At 38.3% G+C, this 15,006-nt stretch overlaps 1 protein-coding gene across 2 annotated transcripts in view; it reads left to right on the top strand.

Annotated features, from left to right (window-relative positions):
* The window catches only part of znf423 (zinc finger protein 423), a 183,237-nt gene that overhangs the window by 157,966 nt on the left and 10,265 nt on the right, over nucleotides 1-15,006 (top strand). For both annotated transcript variants that reach the window (XM_023353140.1, XM_023353144.1), the window contains 2 exons: nucleotides 5,348-5,479; nucleotides 8,446-8,561. In XM_023353140.1, the coding sequence (XP_023208908.1) occupies nucleotides 5,348-5,479; nucleotides 8,446-8,561 (248 nt within the window). The remainder of the gene's footprint in view (nucleotides 1-5,347; nucleotides 5,480-8,445; nucleotides 8,562-15,006) is intronic.

The raw sequence follows: 15,006 nt of genomic DNA on the forward strand, positions 1-15,006 counted from the left end.
ACGGTCATATAAAACTGGATTTATTTGACTTTATGTCAGAAAGGGAAGACGGTCTCCTCAGTGGAAGTGATGTTTTCATCCTTTACCAAAGAGCTGGCATTGTATTTCTGTTGGTCCAAAACTGAATAGTTACAACAACTTTGTCCTAAAAAGGTTAAAAAATTAGACCAACCTTTAAGCTACTCAAAAAGTGCAATAAAAATATTACAAACAAATTATTTTCTATTTCTATTTTAATTTATACATGAAACTTAGCCTATAGTTCAACGTTTTGCTTCATACAGAATAATCCTCGGCTATTGAGAAATGATGGCTTGGTGGAGGCGAAAACTCTGAAGTTTTAAATGATTGGATCTGACACTAAAAACACAAAAATAATGTGTTTTTTACCAAGTATTTTTAGTCTGGTTTCTAGTGCTAGTATCTCAGTATGCTTGAAATGAGACAAAAAAGTTTTTTAGCAATATTGTTTTAAGTCAATTATTCCTTAATGTTGATATTTCCACTGGCTGATTATTATTTGTTTATTATTATTATTATTAATAAAACAAGTTTGTTCTTCATTCAGTGAAGTTAATCACAGGGGGTTGAGTATCCAGAAATTTTACTCAATTAATAATTCATAATAAAATTACCTCAGAAAAAGTAAAAAGTACAGTTTAGTGAAAATATTTTTTTTGGTAATACTTTATTAGAAGTGACATGACACTGTCATAAACATGAAGTGTCATTTGGTAAATAATGACACCTTTATTGTAAATTTGACAGATTTAATGAGCTTTTTATTCATGATTTAACACAACATTCTTCAAAAGTGTCATTATTTACCAAATGATGCAAAGATAACACTTTCAATGCAACTTTGCATTACAAATGTCATTATTTACCAAATGACACTTCGTGACAACAGTTATAAATGTTCCATGTTTATGACAGTGTCATGTCAGTCTTATGCACCACCAACTCGGACAACATCACCTGATCCTGCAAGGATAGACGATTACTGATCAGATATTGATCGATTTAGTTTTAACTAATTAAATCCACATAATTTCCTCATTGGTCTTCAGCACATTGAGAATCCATGTAAGCTAAAGTATCAGTTGTTAAAGTAAAATATAACAGCCTCCTGTTTTTTTAAAATATTTTTATTTTCAGTTTCAGATTGTCTTTGTAACTGCGGCTTACAAACTTGCAGGTAGCGTGAGCGCTGCCGAGCAGCTCGGATGTTTCTTTGTAGGATCTCAGAAAACTGAGCGTAGAAGTAGGTTGTTGTGTTCATGTAAAGGTGGCTGATGTTTGACCGCTCCCTCTGATCCTGGCAGCGTGGGAGAGTGGGAGGCAGCTTCTGAGGCAGCTTTTCCCCACCGAGGGCGCAGCTTAAAGATGCCTTACACACAACCCCGTACCCAAAACACACACACACACATCCTCACACACACCAACATCAATGACGCGTAGGCGATTCTTCATCTTCTGTACTGTAGAAACTCCAAATATTACCAAGTATTCTTTTAGCTTCTAGCAAATATCTGAGTATACCTGAAATAATACAAAACTAACTCAAAAGTAACTTTTCAGTTGGATAACGGATCTTCTTTTAGGTCAATAATTCCTTAATATTGATTAAAAATTATTGGTTCCTCTGGCGGATCAAATGGAGCCTCCACTTTTTTAAAAATCAATATTAAGGAACCTAAAACAAACTCATACATCTTGCTGAAAAGTTACTTTTAAGTTAATTTTTGTCTTATTTCAAGACTACTAAGATTTATAGTTAATGTTTTCTGAAAAAGTCATTATTGAAAGTGAGAATTTGGTTTTAACCAGGATTATTTGCTGGTGAAACTAGACAGAAATATTTAATAAATCCTACCAAGAATGTTTGGTCCAGTTTCCAGTGCAAATATAATTGTTTTGCCTTATTTAAAGTATACCAACTTACAATTAATTTTCAACAAAAGATAGGAGCTTGTTTAAAGTCAATAATTCCTTAAAGGGGCAGTATTATTTAAAATCGACTTGTTATAATGTTATTCCCTCATCAATAAACAAACCTCGAGTGTTACCTTGATTCTTTCATGCATGTTTTAAAAAGTCCTTTAATCTCCATGGCGACCATTCAGCTGTGAAAAACACCTGGGTGGACCTAGCCCCGCCTTCGAGGCTTAGCTCCTCCTCCGAGCTGCAGTTTCCAACCTTCAAAGCTTCTGTCCTCATCCACTCAGCTCCTTCAGACTAGCCAGCAACAATTAGCAAACACCTGCTGAGCTCATTATAGGAGCTACTTCTCAGTGAAAGCTGGTAAAAATGTTGTTAAAGGGTTAATAGATGTTGTGATGACTTCCTGAAGACAGAGCTTCAGGAAGAGCAGGAGTTTTTAAAGAGAGAGAGACCAAATTTTAAGGCGTTAAATTCTGAAGTCAAATTTATTTCAAGTAATATTTGAGATTTATAGCATTTTCATAACAACTGATGTTAACATAGTTACTTGATTGTGCTATAAAATTGCACTATATGCTTGGAAAACACATAACTTTAGCACTGATGAAGTTCTACCACTGTCATCACCTGTCACTTATAATACAACATTATTCATCAGTATTAATGAATTTTTGACTCTTTTATCCTGCTGAAAAGTGTTTTGTACGTTAATTTAGTCTCAGTTCAAGTGTCCTAAGACATTTCCATTTGAAACCCGACCAGAAATACTTGTTAAAATTTGGTGTTTTTTGCAGTGTGAATGTTTTCTGAACCAAACTTAAACTTTTTGCTTCTTAAACAATAAAATCGGAACCAATTGAAAAGCTGCAGCTGCACACCCTTCCTCCTGTCTCTCCCTCCGCCTCCCCTTGTCTCTCTCTGCATGCGTCGCTCCATGTGACTCTCTCTCCTGCTGCTTCAATCTCCTGGTAAATGATAATGAACCTCTATCTGTCTCAGTGTGTCTCGGACACGCTGGCGCCCCTCACAACCTCGCAGCCTTTGAGGTTTCTGTGTGTGTGTGTGTGTGTGTGTGGAGACGGGGCTTGTTTGGGGATCGGGACCACAACACACACACACACACACAGCTATTGAGATGGGATTAGGGCACCCTTGTGATGGCCTTTGAGGCAAGAAGAGATAAAAATCTCGGTGTGCGTGTGTGTATTAGTCAGTATGGGTGTCATGGATGCATGATTGAAGACGTTATTAACCCTGCGATCCCCTGCAGCGGAGATTTTGCAGAGTGCGTGTGTGTTAGCACTTACAGGACATGAGATAAGTGTTAAAAAAGAGGATGTGTGTGTATATATGTGTGTGTGTGCACCTCTCCATGGGGGTCACAGATTGGCCTGCAGACGACACCATCTGATGTCTCCCGGCAGTTCGGTCCTGTGGCGTGTGTGTGTGTGAGTGTGTGTGTTGCCTCGTGCTGTGTGTGTGGGCGACTGGGGTATCGGACCTGTTTGGTACGCTGGTGATAAGGACAACAGGCAGGGGACTCGATCACCGAGGGGTGCCTGTGTGTGTTTGTGTTTACGACGCCCACCTTCATCTGGCCTTTCACCGTGGGGGCAGTGATGTCACTCACACCGTCTTAAAATAGACACAAACACAAAAATAAAAAACACGACTGTAGATATAGCTCTGCACGCTATCACTTATTTTATTATATAAAAGATTATTTTTACTCTTTTTGCTTACTATTTGATGTAAAAGTGTTAGTACGGTAATCAGTGTTTTTAATTGTAGTTTTTTTGTGCTCGCATGTAGAAATCAATACCTCCTCATGTTTTTTTAAGGTGTTTCTTCAGGTCTTGGTTGCTTTTTGATGTTTCACTGCAGAAACACAAAATCTTACCAAGTATTTTGGTCTAGTACACTTTAGTACAGCTGAAATAAGGAAAATATAGCTTACAAGTACTTTTCAGTAGGATATAGGAGCCTGTTTTACATCAGTAACTCCTTAAAATTGATTGAAATTCTGCTTGTTTCACTTATAACATGGCAAAAATATCTTGTTATAAGTGAAATAATCTGCATAGTATCTTAACCTAAAACCTGGCACACATTTTCTGTTGCTGTTTCTTACACAGTCTGAAAAACATCTTAAAAAGCAACATGTAGTAGATAAGAAACAAAGCTTGTCTTAATGTTTCCCATCTCTAAACTTACCTTGCCCTACTTTATCTTATATTGGTTAATCTAACTGGACCTTTTTAAGATTACTATACACTTATTAGTCTAGTTGAGCCAATCTAAGCTTCCTTTCCTGCCTTGGATTGCCTTAAATTAGCCTATTTTACTTTAGCTTGCCAAATTTTTGCTTAGCTCGGCTTAATCTATCCAACTTGCTTTAGCCTACCTTAGTTTACCTTATCCTGCCTTGCATTAGCTTATCTCACCATACCTTTTCTTGATGTAGCCCATTTGTTCATTTATCTTGTTTAGACTATAGCTAAGCTATTAGCTTAGCCTACCATTCCTGATTATCTTGGCTTCATTTTGCCCCTGTAAACTTAATATAGCCTGCCTTAGCTTAGCTTACTTAGCTAACTTTTGTACACCTTACCTTATTTTAGCTAAATTGAGTTTAACTTAAGTTAGCATATGCAGATTTACTTTAGCCTTACTACTTTACCTGACATTGGCTTAGCTTAGTTTTTTGCTATTTATTTTGTTTGCCCTATTAAAACTACCTTATTTCGAATAAGTTTAGCTTAGCCTAAATTAGCTTATTTGGTATTAGCTTACTTTAGTTTATGTTAGTGTGTTGAGCTGCACTTCTTCTGTTCAGGCTAGTTTAGAGGATTTGTGAAATTAATAGAAAATATATACCAAAACTATTTTCAAACTTAACCATAAACATGTCTAAAAATACACTATGAATTAAAAACAAGTCAGTTGCGTTATAAGTTAACCGCTAGACAGTACAAATTGAGCAAACCTGATCTTTGTGGCAGTGGAGTTACAGTTGGATTTTTTTTTTTTTTTAGAATTTTTGAATAAAAACAATGTAAATATAAACCTTTTGTACCTCATGTTTTGTATTTACATTCATATTTAAAGGAGAATGTATAGAAATGTTCCTTAGCAAAATAATTAGGCTGTAATATGAAAACAACATTTACTAAAATAGCCTAACTTTGTTTCATTATAAAGTGAAGAGATTTTTTTTATTCTTCATGTTTTGGGTTTTGATGCATATTTTGTGTCCATCTGTGTCTCTGCTGCCGCCTGTTTTTATGTACATCAGACATCTGTCCTGAGTGTCAGGTTAATGTCCAGAATTGATGTCACATGTTCCGGTTTCCGTGTTTCGGCTGATCTAACCTACGCATGCGTGTTTGTCTCCTATTTGCAGAGGAGGGCATCAATCACGAGTGCAAGCTGTGTAACCAGATGTTCGACTCACCTGCCAAGCTGCTGTGCCACCTGATAGAGCACAGCTTCGAAGGCATGGGAGGTACCTTCAAGTGTCCCGTCTGTTTTACAGGTGAGGCGCATGCTACCATGTTCAAGGACGGACCAAGCACACAATACAATCCGAAATATTTAATTTAACTGTGGAAAACATCCCATTTGACAAAGGTCAGAGTTTTATATAAGAAGCTGAAAAGTGTGGCATGTAGATGTGTTTGCTCTCTTTGAGATAAATACTGAGATCTGATTGGTCACCCTGCCTGGCCACGACCACCAGAGCTGCCAATCAGTTTGTTCATGTCATACCTTACATAGGTTAGCATTTTGTTCCATGTTGCATGTGATTAGGTGACAGAAATGTTGCTTTTGTTATTTTACAAATATTTTTTGTTGTTTGTTTCTAGTTTATTGTTTAAAAGTCTAACATTACATGTTAATAAACATTTAAATGTAAATGCATGAGACTATAGCCAAGTGGCTAATTTCTATCTTCCCATTGTTAGGTTGATCTGTATAATGTTTAATAATAATTTAAAAAGCAACCTCAGACTATTGCACAAAAAAAAACTCTTTATGAAGGAGAAAAGTGGGTAATTAAACAGTTATTTAGAATTTGTAGTGTAGAATAGTTCAATAATTTTGGCTTTAAGTTGAGGAGTGTTAGCATAGCAGCGCTAAAGATAGAGTTAAGCTACACTAAGCTAAAACAGGCTAATCGCATTGCTAGAAAAAATGAGCTTGTGCCATTGGTTGATTTTGTAATAAATCAACAGATTTCTATGTTTTGTTTGGGTAAATAAATAATTTAGTTATTCATATTTTGGCTCACTGTCTAGTGCGCTATACTTCTACAGTTTGTATAACTGCGGAGATCATTTCAATCTCTATGTTCTGTGAGTGTGTGTTAAATTCAGATCAGGCCAAACCCGTCAAAGTTTGAGGTTGTAAATTGACTCTGATTAGAAGTGTCTAAAAACAAATCATTTTCAGAAACTTTTTGGCTTTATTCAACACAATTTATTTTGTCTGTGAGCTTAAAGCTGTAAAATGTGGGTTATTACTGCAGGAGGGTGTAATATGTGTGTGTTAACAACGTGAATGTTTTTAATCCGCAGGAGAGAGTAAATAAATGACCAAATTAGGTGTTCACATTCAGCACTTTTCCTCCCTGCGTTAACCCCCCCGCCTCCCGGTTGTTGAGTTTGTCTTGTGTTGTACCCCCTCATACCCCCCCATACCCAACAGCCCCCTTCCCCAGGCACAGCAACACTTTAAACTTTAACTGTATTCCTTGGTGGCTCATGAATTAGTAAAATGGGCTCGGCTCCTGTGGGGAGGCTTAATAATTCAGCAGTCTCGGAGTGAAAACCAAAAGTTTACTGAAACAAAAGAGGGATGGGGGGGGAGGTGGAGGGTATAAAACAACACTGGAGCTGGAATTAAAAAAACAAAAACCAAAGAACCGGATGATTAATTGATTAATATCACGTTCTGCTGACGGTGGTTCTTCCTGCTTTCTCTTTATTCAGATAAAATGCTTCTTCCTCATCAGTTACCCTCTCTTTTAATGATAATTCATATTTTACATTTTACTATCACAGATTTAACCCCTTTATGGCAAGCCGTTTTAATATAAAATCTGTTTCCTCTGACTACCTAAAAAAGTTTTGACTGTCCTGAAGGATAATTTAAGATATCTACATTTACATCCTGACTGGTAAGAATAACAATTCAAAGTACAGTGATCCCTCGTTTTTCGCGGGGGTTACGTTCCAAAAAGAACCCACGATAGGCGAAATCCGTGAAGTAGAAACCTTTATTTTTTTTTTTGGAATTATTATACAATGAAATACTCCATAATACATTGAAACCAAAGGACAAAACCTTTTTACAGGCCCAAGCATTTGTTTAACAAATAAAAGTACTGTATAAATGTTTTGGTTTTTTTGGGTTTTTTTACAAATAACTACTGTACTGTAAAATAATCATTTTAATCATCAATATGAACTGAAGGCTTCAAATTGCGGAGATCAGCGCCGCCTCACCGCGACCCGAGTCATTGGATTACAATGGGAGAAAATGAAAAATGATTATGAAAGAAAAACAAAGTACAGTAGGACAAATAGTGACTCACGTGTATTTCACTGCTCTTCTGACTGAGCCGCTGCATCCTGACTCCGCTCTGCAGCGATTTTTTCTTCTAAAGCCCGCGGTGCAGGTGTGTTTTTTCGAGAGAAGAACATAGTTATCAGTAGTTGTTGTCGCTCTTTTTAGCATCTTCCTCTGCCTTTTGGGCCTGACCGCAAGTGCCTTTGTCGGTGCAGAACGTTTTGTCGAGAAACTTGAAATTGCAAGAGAATTTGCAAACTTCAATTTGGCAATTTGTTTTACATACGTGTACATATTAAACCGCAACGTTGTCGACACACAGAAAGAGAAGAAGCGGAGAGACTGTTTAGCCAATCAGAATGCAGAACACAATGCACGATGCAAATCCGTGAAACAGCGAGACGGTGACAGGTGAACCGCGATATAGCGACGGTTCACTGTATCTTCAATTACATGTTGAAATTTTTTTCAAGCTTTGCAAAAACACATAATCTTACAGTATTTTTGGTCTAGTTCCTAGTGCAAATATCTTAGCTTATAAAACTAACTTACAAGTAACTTTTCAGCTTGTTTTAAGTCTAAAATTCCTTAATATTAATTAAAAGGTAGCAGTGGAACAAAACATTTTGCTTCTAATGTGAAAAATCGTCTGGTTTCACTGGCAGATTATTTCATAGTAAATGTGGTCAAATAAAAGTAAAAAGTACAGCAGAGTAAAAAAACTTCCAAAAGTATTTTTTTTCCAAAATGTAACTGAGTAAATGTAACTAGTAACGACCCAGTTAACTAATATGTCTAAACAAATTACAGATATCTGGAATGTAAATGTGGTGAAGCCGATTTTTTGTAAAAACGGCTTGCCGTACCCTGTTGCGTTAACTTCCATCACATCAGCGCTGCAACGCTTTGCTCTGTTTCTCCTCCTTGCAGTGTTTGTGCAGGCCAACAAGCTGCAGCAGCACATTTTCGCCGTTCACGGTCAGGAGGACAAGATCTACGACTGCTCCCAGTGTCCGCAGAAGTTCTTCTTCCAGACAGAGCTACAGGTAGGATCGGTCTCCTCCGTCTGCAGGTCGGTGAGGGGAATGTGGGCTGCAGCTGCTTTTCCATAAAACTCTGTAAAATGGAATAACGGAAACACGACAATTTTGAAAGCACTAAAAAGTGGCGGGTTTTTTGTTCGTTTTTATGTTTCTGCAGACAAATGCTAAATATTTCAATGTTATATGTTTATTCAATCTGAATGTCTTGCATTTCCGTGAAAAAATTAAAGTTTTTCGAAGACTGACCGAGCAGAACAAATTAAAAGTTTCTGATCCAAAGACGTTTAAAACCAGATTTAGTAGCAATGAGTGGTTTCAACCCACTTTTCTCTCCAGAATTGTTTCCCTTCACTTGCTGCCTTTCCATTGACCTTAATATTACACAAATGGGAATTATGAAAAATTTATTTACTTAATGGAAATGTTCATTTTTTTTGATAAAAAAGTTTTTCAGCAGTGTCAAAATAGATGTATTTCACAAAACTGCAATGGAAACACTTTTTCCACATCATGTGATCAACAAGCAGATGTTGCTGCTAGTGAAAGCGATGAAGATGACAGGAAGTGCTGGGAGGATGATGGTTTGTTTTTCCAGACCTCTCAGCATCGCAGTTGTACTGAAAGTTGCGTTAAAGGTTCATTGAAATTGTCAACTTTGCATTATTCTGTAAATACTTACACTTTTATTTCAAAGTTGCACTGAAAGTCCATTTAACTTGTCAACTTTGCATTTTTTGGCAAATAATAACACTTTAGTGCAACGTTCAATTAAAACTTTGCATTAAAAGTTTACACTTCATGACAACAATCATAAACATTCATGAAAACTCCTTCATATTTGACAGACACAACCATTTAAATAAAGATTTACCATTTCATAACAGTTTACATCCGTTGCTGCCATGTTTTTTAATGACTTATCGTGTGAACAAGCTTACTCACGTGATTTTAATTGAATTTCTTATTTAATGGAAACACTACAAATTGGGAGTTTTTTTGTTGTTTTTTTTTATATCAGCAGAGTTTAGACAAAGATTTCTTCACATTGTGATGGAAATACAGGTAGTGTGACCAAGGACACTCCATGGCAGAGGAATCTGATCCAGGACTCCACGCCACCTCTGTAATCACTCTGCCTTTTCTTCCCGTTTTTCCATCCCTCTCTCTCTGTCTCTCCTCATGAGGTCCTGGTAGGGTTCTGGCAGGCTTCGGATCACTATGATTTAGACTCATAAGTGGATATAAGTCACACTAGAGTAGGTCCTTAGCCAGCTGCAGTCAGCTCGGCGGTGATGTAAACCTTCCTTTCTTCTCCTACGGCTGCAGATCCTTCGGTCTTCAGGAACCTGAGAGGTGAAGGTCAGAGAGTCGCTTCATTCTGCAGATTTACTGCAGCTTCGTAAACTTTTCTCACTATAAAATTCAAGCACTTATCAAGAAGATTTCAAATTTCACCAGCAGCAGCGCACAGAAGAAAAAACAATACAAATGGACTAAAGTGGCAGAATTAACCAGAAGGCTATTTTTAATTGGTTGTCCGATGCTAGAAAGCAACAATCAGTCAAGTTTATTTGTACAACACATCTCAAGAAGAAAGCTTTTCAAAGTGCTTTACATCATAAAAGCACAAAAATCAGCAATTGAAGCGTTGCATTTTGTCAATTGCCGTCATGACATATCAAAATGTTGGTCAGTATTTCATTTATTATAACTCAGTGTTTCAGCTGTATTACAGTTTTACAGAAGTTTGTTCCAGATTTGTGGTGTATAGAAGCTGTATGCTGCTTCTGCATGTTTGATTCTGGTTCTGGATGCAGATCAGAACCAGAAGACCTGAGAGGTCTAGAAGGTTGCTATGACAACAGCAGATCTTTAATGTATCTACGCTGTTCTTTGATTTATAAACTACCAGCAGTATTTTAAAGTTTGTTCTCTCAGTGGACGGACTCTAGATGAGATGATGTGCTCCATCTTCCTGCTTTTAGTCAGAACACCAGCAGCAGCGTTCGAGATCTGATTGATTTTTTTTAGTCAATCAGTTGCATTGATTGCAGTAATCAATGCAACTACAGATAAACACATGGATCAGTTTCTCTAATGCTGAGACATTAGTCCTCTAATCCTGGAAATGTTTTTCAGGTCATAGAACTTGAAGAACATTTTTAGGCCTGTCACAATAACAAATTTTGCTCAACGATTAATTGTCTCAAAAATTATTGCGATAAACGATAATATTGTTTGAAGACCTTTTTACAATGATTTAATGGAAATGACGTAATAATGCATGCGATTTCCTGCCAAAGATAGATACACTTTATTTTCAAAAGAATATTTAACACTGAAACTGATAAACAAAATAAACAAAACAATAAAAAAAAAATAACATGGATTCTCAGTCTCCATTAAAACACTTGCTTGAATAAAACCTAAACAATATAAAAAGCCAAAGTGGAAATAAATGCTGCATTCAACCAAAAGAGTTCAGATTATGAAGTCTGTATATTATGTTGCCCTTCAGTAATAATTAGATTTAAATAGAGAAGATGGGCACATCGACTACCTGATGCAATAGTTCACTCTATTGTGAACTATTGAACTGATTCAATAGTTCACACTATTGTGAACTATTGAACTGATTCAATAGTTCACACTACTGTGAACTATTGAACTGATTCAATAGTTCACACTATTGTGAACACAATAGTGTATAGTTCTTGCGATTTTTTTGAGAAATCGCAAGATTGCCGCTTGCGATTTCATAACCGATCATCCTGTAGTGTGTGGTGTGTTACGGTAGATCGTCGTGGCCGCTCCGATCTAAATCGGGGGTTTTATTACGGAGGGGAATCCCAAACAGCTGACACGGCGCAACCCGAAGTCCAGCGGACATCGGAAATATGTGGAAACAACATTAATGTTTATTCAACATGCAAAGAATATAGAAATGACAAGAGGAGGAGTTGGAGCGAAATTGCTACTGCAGTTGATAAACCCGGTAACTTTTCAGCTGTTCTTCGTTAACGTGACGTAAATCGGTTATAATGATTTTCATTCAGTCAGGACTTTACGCTGACACTAGCAACATGCATTGCAGGTAGATTGTAGTAAAGCATTGATTAATGTCTGGTTTTAAAATTAGTTCACTGGACTTGTAGCCATTATTTTGTGCCCATTGTTGGACACCACACGGCAGGAACGAACCCGATCGAACCGTTATACCTAGGATTTCTGTCAGCTATTGTGTGGACTGTCAGGTTTTGAAAATGGGCCGACAATCGGCCGAAGCTCTAAGATCGTGTAGTCTGCGCTGGGCTTTACACTGAGGAAATGAGGAAGGGAGGGTCAGTGGAGAGCACCGGAGTTGAGCCTTTTTTCATTCGGTGTCATCAACAGAAAGAGAAAAAGGTCAGAAGAGATGATAATGCCGATAATTAAAATGACATCGATAGTTTTAATTCATCGTACGATTAATTGATTTGTTTATTGCGACAGGCCTAAGTGCAACTTTTAGTACAAGTCTGCATTAAGTTTGCATTAAAAGTGTCATTATTTACCAATCATGGAAAAGTTGACAATTTGTTGTCGATCACGTGACTCGTGTGAAGTGGAAAGAATGTTTTCATTGCAGTTTTGTGAAATGCTTCCATTTTGATACTGCTGAAAAACAATTTAACAAAAATGTGAGTGTTTCCTTTCAGCAAATTAATTTTTTTGTAAGGCGATGGGAATTACAAATCTATACAAACCAGATTAAAATTACTTAACTTCTCAAATTTTATAAAAAAAAAAATACAAGCAAAACAAACAATTACAAACAGGGAAACTACCACACGATTATCAGAAGTAATTAAATTTAACACTGGACTATCAGGTGGGAAATCACTGCCTTCAAAAGATTCAAATCCCATTTTTTCCCAGTTTTGCGAACCACACCAGATTTTTTAGAACAGTCTGAAAAGCACAGATCTGATTTTGATTGTAGTTTACATTCCCAAAGAGCTCTGGGTGAAGAAAGTGGAAAAAAAGAGAATAATTATTGAAAGGTAATAATGTATAACAGCTGCAGTGATGATGTGGTGTTGAGTCGGCCAGCTAAGCCTCCCGTCCCCCGAAGAGAAAGCCACTCAGTCAGGCACATAAAGTGGAGGTGATGTAGTGCCAGAGGTGGTGGGCATATGGCCGGCCAGGCCATTTAGCAGCAGGGCAACCGCTAGACCCTGTCGGTTAATGTCCACACACACACACACACACACACACACACTCCTAATAACCTCCATCACGGCTCTCTCCTGCCGTCTGACCCGGCCCTGAGGAAAACCAGGAATCATTTTTGTTAAACTGACGAGAGATCCTCAGAACTTCCTGAAGATCATCTTTAAATGGGAAGAAACACATCCAAAAGTTTGAAAAGGTCATAATTCAGCTACAGATGGTATCATTTTTGTTATTGTTATTGGTTGTGCAGGAGCCTCCACTTCTGCTTTTCAAAGATGTACAGTTGTATAATTGTGCATCTGTTTGCAGCCATTTTCACATTCTTTCAGGTCTATAGAGGCACACAGGGCAGCAAACATTAAGAACATCAATAGAAAACTTTTTTTTTTGTTTTTAATGCGTCGTTTTCAGCCTCCTGTGCTTGAGTCTGACTGCAGCGATTTCCCAGCATCCATCTTGTTACTCTCCAGTCTTGGCCAAACGTGTGTCTGTGGGTGTGTGCATGTGTGAAAACTTTCAGCCAGAGCCGGAGCCTGACCTGCCGCGCTCCACCGCCCCATGGGAGGGCGCTCTAAGTGGGCTAGACAGAGAGGCCGACCGGGGGAGATGGAGAGCCTCGGCTGTGGAGGTTAACGCGGGTGTTACTGCGTGTGTGTGCACATCTGCCAGAGAGTGGAATGGGCTAATTTGTGTGTGTGTGCCTTAATGAGGTAGGGATGGATGGAAGGCGGCTGCAGCGGCTTGGCCGGCCCGGAAAGGCTCTGGCCTCTTTCGGGCCCGTATGATGTCCGGCTCAGAAACGCGGCGGCGCCACCCGGGGGTGTTAGCAGGCGGGACGCATCCCTTCCTCCCTCCTGGTTTCGTTCCTTCAGCCCCACTTACACACACACTCCTCTCCATCACAGCTCCTGCCACAGTTTTCACTTCCTCCCTCTTCCTGTCTGACTCCCCCCCGCCGTCCCAGAAGATCCAGCCCCTATGCATATTTTAGCCCCTCTCCTCTCTTCCTCTCTTCTGTGCCTCTCCCCAGCGTCCCATAAATAGTGCAGACGTAAGCTGGTAAATAAGAGATGTTTTTGCTGTGTGTGTGCGTGTGTGTGTGTGTGTAAATAAGAGATGCTGTGGCCCTGATCACTGACGTCCTCCTGGATTGCTCTCTTTCTCTCTCTCCAGCTTCACAGTCGACTCAGTTTTAGTTTTGCCTCTTCTCTTTGTTTATTTCAGCTGCAAATATCAAAACTCCAACAACAGTTTTCACATCAAGAGCAAACAGCAAGCTGGTAACCATAGTTGCTTCTGGTTTAACATAATTTGTTTATAGTATGTATATGCACTATATATAGATATAGATAGATAGATATCCCAGACTCCTCAAAGCACCTTAAGCTGGAGCCTCACTCACCCAGTGACTCTTACAAACACACTTTCATGCATCAATTTAATACGCAGATATAGCATTCAGATTTAGCTGTTTTAGGGCCTCTTGCTACTTTAAATCTAAATAATCTGCTGCTGGCCACGGCCCCCACTTCAATGTTTACACTCACACCTTAAAGTACCTGCAAACAGATGTGCAATCATGCAACCGTACGACATTGAAAAGCAGAAGTGGAGCCTCCTGCACAGCCAACAAGAATGCAGCAAGTGGTTTCTGGATGGAAAGTCAACAACAAAACACTTGTCTTTTCCAGCAGCCATTGTACAGCAGTAAAACCAGCTGCCCAAACGTGCTGGAACTCCACTTGGGTTGTTAGGCAACGGGCGGAACTCTGCTGGGGTTGCTAGGTAACGGGTTACATTCGAAAGGTTTTTGAAGGGGCTCATTTTTCAGACAGCAAAAAATATTATCTTACTGTCCAAAAACAGCTTGGTGGGTTTTCTTTAAGCGCTTTGAATGTTTTTAGAAGCATTTGAGATCCAAATGGAAGAACAAAAATGTACAATTTTATTTTTAATTTAACTAAGGGTTGGATTTTTCTTAATATTCCTCCAGGAAATGCTACTGCTGCTCTAAAAACGTATGATTTTAGTGCTTGTCACACCTCTGTACCAGGAGGTTTCTAGCAATGTACAATTTATGTTCAAACTTTAACAAAAAAAAAATCATCTTAATCAGAAAACAGTGGAATTGAACCCTGTTTACTTATTGGGTTTGATTTAATTCTGTGTTGACAAGATGTTCAATATTAATGCATCCATTATTCACATTCTCTGACAGTTTCATTCCCTTTCC

Source organism: Xiphophorus maculatus, chromosome 2 (genome assembly GCF_002775205.1).
Source record: "Xiphophorus maculatus strain JP 163 A chromosome 2, X_maculatus-5.0-male, whole genome shotgun sequence".
NCBI lineage: Eukaryota > Metazoa > Chordata > Actinopteri > Cyprinodontiformes > Poeciliidae > Xiphophorus > Xiphophorus maculatus.